General features: G+C 43.2%; 1 protein-coding gene across 4 annotated transcripts in view; it reads left to right on the top strand.

Annotated features, from left to right (window-relative positions):
• RDX (radixin) overlaps positions 1-11,176 on the top strand; it is a 125,336-nt gene that overhangs the window by 73,196 nt on the left and 40,964 nt on the right. For all 4 annotated transcript variants that reach the window (XM_056561681.1, XM_056561680.1, XM_056561682.1 and 1 more), the window contains 3 exons: positions 2,160-2,434; positions 6,040-6,123; positions 9,850-9,996. In XM_056561681.1, coding sequence (XP_056417656.1) covers positions 2,160-2,434; positions 6,040-6,123; positions 9,850-9,996 — 506 coding nt within the window. The remainder of the gene's footprint in view (positions 1-2,159; positions 2,435-6,039; positions 6,124-9,849; positions 9,997-11,176) is intronic.

Below are 11,176 nucleotides of genomic sequence, written 5' to 3'. Positions count from 1 at the left end.
TTTTATATTTCTTTTTTGTCTTGCTCACAGGGCTCTCTGCTGACACCTCTCTCGGTGTCAGGAACTGTCCAAAACTGCAAGGGTTTGCAATGGGGATTTTCTCCTGCTCTGGACAGTTCCTGACACGGACAGAGGTGTCAGCAGAGAGCACTGTGGACAACACAAAAAAGAAATTCAAAAAGAAAGGAATTTCCTTTGTAGCATACATCTGCTAAAAAACATCCCAGCGTATAAGACGACTTTTTAACCCCGAATTTTCTTCTGAAAAGTCGGGGGTCGTCTTATACGCCGGGTATTGAGGTCCGGGATAGGAAAGGCTGTCCAGGCATGCTGGGAGTTGTAGTTTTACAACAGCTGGAGGCCCCCTGGTTTTTAGTATACAGTATAAGTTTTTACTTGCTGTGGCCAGCCCCCGCCTGCAGCCACAAACGGGAGCCGGCCTGGGCAGATAATCATAGGTATTCCTATCCCGGACATCCCTGTGTCCCGAAAAATCTTTTCGGGACATAAGGATGTCCGCCGGTCACTTACCACTCCCCGGCGTCCCCCTGCGATCCTCCTTCGGTCCTCCTGCGGTCCGGTCCTCCGTCTCTATGGTTGTACACACGGGACGTCAGTGACGTCACGTGCCTACAACCATAGAGGCAGAGGAGCGCAGGACCAGGAGGACCGCAGGAGGAAGCACGCCGACCGGGGCCTGGTGAGTGACCTTAAGTGATCCGGTCTTAAGTGATCCTGTCACCGCTCCCCGGTCCCGGCACCTACTGCTATGGTCCATAGGCCATAGCAGTAGATGGTGACCCGGGCCGGAGGAGCGGTGATCGGAACACTGTGGGGGCAGACCAGTACAGACATACAGCCTGCAGCCATACACTGTATATGGCTGGAAGCTGTATGTCTGTTGGGGGAGCTGCCAATCTAATGTGGGGGAACTGCCTACAAATGTGGGGGGAGCTGCCTACTATTGTGGGGGAGCTGCCTACAAATGTGGGGGGAGCTGCCTACTATTGTGGGGAAACTGCTGACCTAATGTGGGTGAATTGCCTACAAATGTGGGGGGAGCTGCCTACTATTGTGGGGGAAATGCTTACCTAATGTGGGGGACTGCTTACCTAATGTGGGGGACTGCTTACCTAATGTGGGGGGAGCTGCCTACAAATGTGGGGGGAGCTGCCTACAAATGTGGGGGGAGCTGCCTACAAATGGGGGGTAACTGCTGACCTATTGTGGGGGAGCTGCCTACTATTGTGGGGGAGCTGCCTACTATTGTGGGGGAGCTGCCTACTATTGTGGGGGAGCTGCCTACTAATGTGGGGGAACTGCCGACCTAATGTGGGGGAACTGCCGACCTAATGTGGGGGAGCTGGCAATCTAATGTGGGGGAACTGCCAACTTAATGTGGGGGAACTGCCAACTTAATGTGGGGGGAACTATACTGACAACCTAATGTGGGGGGGAACCATACTGCCTACCTAATGTGGGGGAACATGATGCCTACCTAATGTGGGGGGAACTATACTGCCTACCCAATGTGGGGGAACATGATGCCTACCTAATGTGGGGGAACTATACTGCCTACCTAATGTGGGGGAACATGATGCCTACCTAATGTGGGGGGAACTATACTGCCTACCTAATGTGGGGGGGAACTATACTGCCTACCTAATGTGGGGGAACATGATGCCTACCTAATGTTGGGGGAAATACAAGGTACCGTACATCGCGGTAGGAGGGGTAGTCTTATATGGCGAGTATATCCCAAACTCTATTTTAACTGTAAAAGTTGGGGGCCGTCTTATACGCCGGCATATACAGTAATATATATGTAACTGTGTGCGTATGTATATATAATATATATTTTTTAAATTTATTTATTTAATGTATGTGTGTGTGTGTATAATTGTGTATATATATAATTGTGTGTGTGTATATATATATGTGTGTGTGTGTGTGTGTGTGTGTGTGTGTATATATATATATATATATATATATATATATATATATATATATTAGAGAGAGATATAGCGATATATATATATATATATATATATATATATATATATATATATATAATATACCGTATATATTATCTACATAATGTAGAAATTATTTGCAAATGACAATGCCCGTTTAGTAACCTTCCTTAAATTGAATTTCAGGTGACTCAGCAGGACGTCCGGAAAGAAAACCCCCTGCAGTTCAAGTTCCGAGCGAAGTTTTTCCCAGAGGACGTATCCGAAGAATTAATTCAGGAGATAACCCAGAGACTGTTCTTTCTGCAAGTTAAAGAAGCGATCTTAAACGACGAGATCTACTGTCCCCCCGAGACGGCCGTCCTGCTGGCCTCCTATGCCGTGCAGGCCAAATACGGAGATTACAGCAAAGACGTCCACAAGCCAGGTTACCTGGCCAATGACCGCCTGTTACCTCAGCGGTAAGTGACGAGACGTGACACTTACTACATAACGCCCTTACCGGAAGCCGCTATCTCATACCATTCTTCTGATGAATTGAATGGCTCGGCATTTTTCTTGTTCTACCGTATTGATTCGCGTGTTCTCAGACAATACACATCAAATGGAATCTGTAAATACATGTCCTCCTTTAGAGGAATAAGTGGTGTGCACTCTCTCCAAGGTTGCAGACAATAGCTGGAGGTAACTAGCACAGGCTGGAAAGGCAATCTGTGAACCAGTTTAGCTGTCCTATATTTTCTTCCGGTATTTTATAAAAAAAAAAAAAAAAAAAAATCTTTTGATAGCTTTTCTTTTTTTGCAGCCTGTGATAAAATATACCTCTAGGTGTGTGTGTGTGGGGGGGGGGGGGGGGGGGGGTGCCTTCACGCAAAATGCCTGGAAGACTACAGAGACCAGTTTGCATGGGATAGGGTTGCATTGGATTTTTGCTTCCTATTGCGGTCAGTGCACACAGTTGAGAATTGTTGCAGAAAGTCTCTACAGCATTTCCGACTAATATCTGCACTAAGTTGTGTACATTTTTGGTTCTTATTTTTATTTATTTTTTGGATCACTTGTGTTTTCTTTGCATCAGTCGAGTTCATGCGATTTTATACTTAAAAAAAAAAGTATAGAATTGTACAGCTAGAGCAGTGTTTCCCGACCAGGGTTCATTTAAGGGTCTGATCGGCTCAAGAAAAAGCCGATCGGACCATTAATGTGAACCTAGCCTAAGGCCGACTAGCTGAGATTTACTGTCTAATTCTTACAGTGTAAACTTAGACTTGACACAATTATAGAGATATTATGCGGCTGGTTAAATCTGTTGTCATTTTAGATTGTTTAGTTAGGCCAACAATTAGTCTGCTTAAACAATGCCAGAATTGTGGTGCATTTTCAGCGCACAGTGTTGCATCTTAAAGGGTTACTTTAGTTAGGCTGGGTTCACATCACGTTTTCCCCATACGGGAGCCCATACGGCAAAGGAGAGCTAAAAACTTGCGCTCCCGTATCCTGCTGTATTTGGTCCCGTATGTAATGTATTTCAATGAGCCGACTGGAGTGAAGCGGTCGGCTAATTTTTCCCTGTATGTGGTTTTCTACCGTACCTAAAACCTTAGTCAACCACGGTTTTAGGTCCGGTAGGAAACAGCATATGGGGAAAAATGAGCTGACCTGTTCACTCTGGTCGGATCATTAAAATGAATTACATACAGGACCGCAGACAGCAGGATACGGGAGCGCAAGTTTTTAGCTCTCCCCTGCCGTATGCGCTCCCGTATGGGGAAAAACATTATATGAACCCAGCCTTACCTGTATGGCTGGCTATATCCTGTGTTGTTTTGTATGAAAACTCTTAACATATTTACGAAATATAAAAAAAAAGGGTTACTCTAGAGAACTGAATGTCTCCCCTATCCACAGCAGTCGGACCCCACTGATCTCAGATATATGGCCCTGATATTTACCAGTCCTCTGTGTCCTCCGGCCCTCGCCCTCCGAGACTGGCGCAAGTGACGGCCTGTTCAGTGACGGCCTGGTGATTGCCCGTCACTTGCACTTGGGGGGCTTTAGTGTGCGCCAAGGAATGGTAAGTAGCAGAGGTCCATACAGGGGATCACTGTGGGTCCCAGCATCCGGACTCCCCATGATCAGACACTTATGCCCTATTCTGTGGCTAGGGAATAGGTTTTGGTTCCCGGGAGTACCCTGAGAGACATTTTCACCAAAGTCATGTTGATTTTCACAGAGGCCTTGTCTCTTTTGTCTAAGAAAATGTCAAAAATGCATTCTAAAATGTGGTGGCAGTCATGTAAGCCAATGTTTGCCTCAGAATATCACAGGTTTCTGGTGCATGTGCAATCAATCTGTCCCTGTGTGTTCTTGACTTCAGTAGTGGAAACCCTGACATTGTGGGGGCCACATAGGCAGCCATAGAGACTTCACTTATCAGCTTGGATCAAGAGGTAGACATACAGTTACACATTACACTAAAAACACAACACTTGCCGCAGGGTTCCCCCAAATACTGTAGCTTATCGCTGGGGTCTTGGCAGCAGGACACCTTAAAGTGGCGTTCAAGGGAGCAGAAAAGGTCTTAGGCCCCTTTCACACTACAGGTATCATCCTGCTTTTTTGTTGCCGTTATTTTACAATAACAGATGGAAAAAAAAAACGAATGCAATAACTGGTAATAACGGATTATAACTGATTGACCATCATCCGTTATTTTTAATGGGTTTTTTCTTTAAAAAAACTGATGTTGTTCATTCATTATCATCAGTTATAAAGTTTTTTTTTTAAATAATTTTTTTTTTTTTTTTTTTTTTAAAGCTGTACTGAATATGCTCAGTACAAAAAAACGGATGTTAAAAAACCTGACAATAACTGATAACGAATGCTTTTTTTGAACATCCGGTTCCCTTAGACTTCAATGTTTAAATTTTAACATCCGTTTTTTTACCGCTTTTTGGGCCAGACGAAAAATTAGTACATGAATCGTCTTTTGTGCTGGCAAAAATAACTGACATTAGTAAAAAACGGACATAACTGATGCAAAAGGATGTTCAAAAAAATCACATGACATGAATGGGATTTTTTCACGGACGTTTTCAGGACTTTTTGGCGGGAGTAATAACTGTTTTTTTTTTTTTTTACAGGATGATACCTGTAGTGTGAACGGGGCTTATCTGTTCTCCTCCCCAGCTCTTTCTTCCATTCCCTGCACATCTCAGAAGTATAGCTTCCAACATGAGAGGGGGCGGGGGGCCAATTGAGACGTTCAGAAGTCAAAGTCGGGGTGTATTTTTGCTCCTTGGATATCCCCTTTAACTTATTGATGGGGAACCCTTTTTAATAAAAAAACAAAGTAGGACTGCACCAGTTTGCAAAATTAATTATATATAAAATAAAAAAAATTCAATTTTTTTTAAATTTATATTTAAGATATATATTAATATACATATTTTTTTTCTTTAATTTAAAGGAGTACTCCACCCCTATACATCTTATCCCCTATCCAAAGGCACCCCTGCTGCACCCGACGTTCATTTAGAGCGTCTGGTGCAGCGCCGGAGGTTTGTGACGTCACGGCCACGCTCCTCAATGCAAGTCTATAGGAGAGGACATGACAGCTGTCACGCCCCCTCCCATAGACTTGCATTGAGGGGTTGTGGTCGTGACGTCATGAGCCTCAGCCCCTCATCACCAGTCGTCCGCCGCCGAGCGACGTCTGGGGTGTCGCAGCCGAGATCGCGGGGGTCCCCAGCGCCAGCACCCCCCACACGATCAGACATCTTATGCCCTATCCTTTGGATAGGGGATGAGATATCTCGGGGCGGAGTACCCCTTTAACCTAAAAAAAAAAAAAAAATAGAAAGCATAACCCCACAATCACCGTGACATAAGGATATAGCCTGCAGTCTTATACGTAGGTATGTTATCTGCCACCACTGGAGGAGAGCAATCACTGTATTTATCTATGCAAATATGATATTGTTTCACCAAGAATATATTGGCTATGCCCTCGGCTTGAACCCTGCTATAAAGAACGTTCGCTCATTGTTTCATTTATTTTCTTCAGTGTTTTGGAACAACATAAATTGACGAAAGAACAATGGGAAGAAAGAATACAGACCTGGCACGAAGAGCACAGGAGCATGCTAAGGTACTGCCTGGGTTACTGTGTACACATCACATGCCAGCTTCATATCTATAACCACTCTGATGCAGTGTTTCCCAACCGGGGTGCCTCCAGCTGTTGCAAAACTACAATTCTCAGCATGCCCGGACAGCCGAAGGCTGTCCGGGCATGCTGGGAGTTGTAGTTTTGCAACAGCTGGAGGCACCCCAGTTGGGAAACACTGCTCTGATGCCTTCTATGTATATGAGATCTCTAGTTTGTACCAGTGAGATATCTACCACAAAGCCAAAAATGTGCGGATTGTCCGCCTAAAAAAACACGCAGGCAGACATTCCAGCGCTAGGGCCGCTCAGAAATGCGCCATCTCATAGCAATGTATTTCCCAGCGGAATCCGCAGAAAGAATAGACTAGTCTACTCTTTCTGCAGACTATGGAATCGGGATTTCTGTGGTAGAAACCTCCGCCCTGAAATTTCACCGTGTGATCAGTGCAACATAATTCCAATAAAATCAATCGGACTCTGCTTACATGTAACGTCAGAGCGGATGTTCCGGAGAGTGCACGTACCCTTACTCCAGTGTTTCCCAACCAGGGTTTCTCCAGCTGTTGCAAAACTTCAACTCTGAGCATGCCTGTACAGCCGAAGTTTGTCCGGGCATGCTGGGATTTGTAATTTTGAAACAGCAGGAGGCACCCTGGTTGGAAAACCTTGCCTTACTCGGTGAGAACATAGACGTTCCGCGTGCAAAATCTAGTATTTCTTAACATTTGCAACCCACGAGTACTAGTCTTTTATATGATGAGTCTTTTTAGGGTGGATTCACATGCAGCAGAAATGTCGGCAATTGTCCTAATTGATCTGAAATATCTACTTTCAGGTGAACGGAACTCATTTTCAGTCGCACAAATTCCTTCAACAAGTCTGCCGTAGTGGATTTAGATTTGGTCTGCTGCGCTAGTCACTATTTGACTATGTTCCGGTCATTAAATTTGATAGGGCTGCAGCCAGTAGGGGGCGCTATATGTCAGCATACCTTCTTCTGCACATATTAACGTCATTTTGCAGGATTTAAGTGGGGTCTGACTAGTTTACTATGTTCCGGCCGTTAAAAGGGTTATCCAGGAATAGAAAAAACTAAACTAATTTCTTCCAAAAACAGTCCTCTGGTTGTGAGTGGTATTGCATCTTGGCTGCATTTCCGTCAATGGAACTGAACTGCAGTACCACATACAATCTAAGGACAGGTGTGGTGCATGTTTTTGAAGAAATCTGCTCTTTTTTTTCTAATCCTGGACAGCCCCCTTTAAATGGGTACCCCGGAGGCAAAAAAAACACTTCAAAACAACTGGTGCCAAAAAGTTATACAGATTTGTAAATTACTTCTATATAAAAATCTTAATCCTTCCAGTACTTATCAGCTGCTGTATGCTCCAGAGGGAGTTGTGTAGTTCTTTCCAGTCTGACCACAATGCTCTCTTCTGCCACCTCTGTCTATGCCAGGAACTGTCCAGAGCAGGAGCAAATCCCCATAGCAATCCTATCCTGCTCTGGACAGATCCTGACACAGAGGTGTTAGTAGAGAGCACTGTAGTCAGACTGGAGCATACAGCAGCAAATAACTACTGGAAGCATACAGCAGCAAATAAGTACTGGAAGGGTTAAGGTTTTATATAGAAGTCATTATAAATCTGTATAACTTTCTACCATCAGTTGAAACCTTTTTATTTCTCTGAAGTACCCCTTAAATGGGTCTTTCAACAGCTAGAGGTCCACAGTTAATAAATTAATGAAATTAATAAGCAAATGTCATGTCATATACCCTGATCAATACAGTTAAAGGGGTACTCCGGTGGAAAACTTTTTTTTTTTTATTCAACTGGTGCCAGAAAGTTAAACAGATTTGTAAATTACTTCTATTAAAAATTCTTCCAGTGCTTATTAGCGGCTGTATACTACAGAGGAAGTTCTTTTCTTTTTAGATTTCTTTTCTGTCATAAGCACAGTGCTCTCTGCTGACACCTCTGTCCATTTTAGCACTTAACGTTCACATGTGGGGCATTTTCTTAATCAGAAGAAATTGGGCTTCAAATTTTGGGGTCCATTTTCTCCTATTACTCCTTGTGAAAATGAAAAATTTGGAGTAACACTTATTTTAGTGTTAAAAATCACATTTTTAATTCGTCCAAGTTCAACGCAAACCCGTAAAACACCTGTGGGGTGTTAAGGCTTACTTTACCCCTTGTTACGTTCCTTGAGGGGTGTAGTTTCCAAAATACAATGCCGTGTGAGTTTTTTTTTTTTTTTTCATTTTTGCTTTTCTGGCACCATGGGGGCTTCCTAAATGTGACATACCCCCCAAAAACCATTTCAGCAAAATTAGTTTTCAAAAATCCCACAGTTGCTCTTTCCCTCTTGAGCCATGTTGTGAGCCCGCAGAGCACTTTTATGTCAATATATGAGGTATTTCCATACTCAAGAGAAATTGGGCTACAAATTTTGGGGGGCTTTTTCTCCTAATGCCACTTTTAAAAATGAAAAAAATTGGGGCTACAAGAACATGTTAGTGTAAAAAATGCAAATTTTGATTTTTCTCCTCCACTCTACTGCTATTCTTGTGAAATAACTAAAGGGTTAACAAACTTTCCGAATGTCATTTTGAATACTTTGAGGGGTGCACTTTCTATAATGGGGTCATTTAAGGGGTATTTCTCACAGAAAGGCCCCTCAAATCCACTTCAAACTTAATTGGTCCTTAATTTTGGGATTGTTTGCAAAGAAATGATGCAAGTATCGACGAAAATTTACCACTATGTTAATGTAGAATATGTCACGAAAAAAACATTCTCAAAATCAAAATGAAAAGGAAAAGTAAAAGCATTCCAGAGTTTTTCATTCTTAAAGTGACCGTGGTCAGATGTGCAAAAATGCTCGGGTCCTTAAAGGAGTACTCCAGGACCAAAAAACTTATCCCCTATCCAAAGGATAGGGAATAAGTTTCATATCGCGGGGGGGGGGGGTTGTCTGACCGCTGGGACCCCTGCGATCTCCCGTATGGGGCCTTCGGCTCTTTGCCGAAATAGCGCGTTTCGACCACCGCGTGACATGGGAGCCGACACGCCCCCTCAATACGTTTCTATGACAGAGGTGTAGGTTGCCCAAAGCAGCGCTCTGGCTCTCACATAGAGATGTATTGAGGGGGCGTGATGGCTGCTGTGTCATGCGGGGGTCGGGCACGCCCCCTTGCCGCAGACTAACGGGGCCCCGTATGGGAGATTGCGGGGGGGCCCAGCGGTCGGACCCCCTGTGATCTGAAACTTATCCCCTATCCTTAGGATAGGGTAGAAGTTTTCTTATCCCGGAGTACTCCTTTAAGGTGAAAATGGGCTTTGTCCTTAAGGGGTTAAGATCAGAGACCTCATCATATGTTATTAGTGTTTCCCAACATGTGTGCCTCCAGCTGTTGCAAAAGTACAACTCCCAGCATGCCCAGACAGCCTTCGGCTGTCTGGGCATGCTGGGAGTTGTACTTTTGCAACAGCTGGAGGCACCCTGCTTGAAAAACACTGTGTTTATATTAAAGAGGAAAAATATATTTGAATGTAAATCAGAAGCAATGAATAATAAAGAACTATCCAGAGACAATGGGTAATATCTAGGTGAGTATAGTAGCTGTTCCTTTATGGTTGGGATTGTACGACTAATGCTTGATACAATCTTTTTAAACGAATAGTCTTTGTTGTCTCTGCAGGGAAGACTCTATGATGGAGTACCTGAAGATTGCCCAGGATCTGGAGATGTACGGTGTCAATTACTTTGAGATCAAGAATAAAAAAGGGACCGAACTTTGGCTCGGGGTTGATGCATTAGGTCTTAATATTTATGAACATGATGACAAGTAAGTACGTGGTTACCTCACTTTTTCACGATTTCTTCTTACATACAAATCTTTACATGTAAAGCTTAGATACTACTTTGAACACACACTCAACTATAAGGGTGAGTAGTAGCATTGTAAATACACTACATTACTCATCCTGTACTGATCCTGAGTTATATCCTGTATTATACTCCAGAGCTGCACTCACTATTCTGCTGGTGAGGACACTGTGTACATACATTACTTATCCTGTACTGATCCTGAGTTATATCCTGTATTATACTCCAGAGCTGTACTCGCTATTCTGCTGGTGAGATCACTGTGTACATACATTACGTTACTTATCCTGTACTGATCCTGAGTTATATCCTGTATTATACTCCAGAGCTGTACTCACTATTCTGCTGGTGAGGTCACTGTGTAAATACACTACATTACTCATCCTGTACTGATCCTGAGTTATATCCTGTATTATACTCCAGAGCTGTACTCACTATTCTGCTGGTGGTGTCACTGTGTACATACATTACATTACTTATCCTGTACTGATCCTGATTATATCCTGTATTATACTCCAGAGCTGTACTCACTATTCTGCTGGTGAGATCACTGTGTACATACATTACATTACTTATCCTGTACTGATCCTGAGTTATATCCTGTATTATACTCCAGAGCTGTACTCACTATTCTGCTGGTGAGGTTACTGTGTACATACATTACATTATCCTGTACTGATCCTGATTATATAAGTAAGTACGTGGTTACCTCACTTTTTCACGATTTCTTCTTACATACAAATCTTTACATGTAAAGCTTAGATACTACTTTGAACACACACTCAACTATAAGGGTGAGTAGTAGCATTGTAAATACACTACATTACTCATCCTGTACTGATCCTGAGTTATATCCTGTATTATACTCCAGAGCTGCACTCACTATTCTGCTGGTGAGGTCACTGTGTACATACATTACATTACTTATCCTGTACTGATCCTGAGTTATATCCTGTATTATACTCCAGAGCTGTACTCACTATTCTGCTGGTGAGATCACTGTGTACATACATTACTTATCCTGTACTGATCTTGAGTTATATCCTGTATTATACTCCAGAGCTGTACTCACTATTCTGCTGGGGAGGTCGTTGTGTACATACATTACATTATCCTGTACTGATCCTGATTATATCCTG

Source organism: Hyla sarda, chromosome 2 (assembly GCF_029499605.1).
Source record: "Hyla sarda isolate aHylSar1 chromosome 2, aHylSar1.hap1, whole genome shotgun sequence".
NCBI classification, from domain to species: domain Eukaryota; kingdom Metazoa; phylum Chordata; class Amphibia; order Anura; family Hylidae; genus Hyla; species Hyla sarda.
This window is presented reverse-complemented; position numbering and strand designations above follow the sequence as displayed.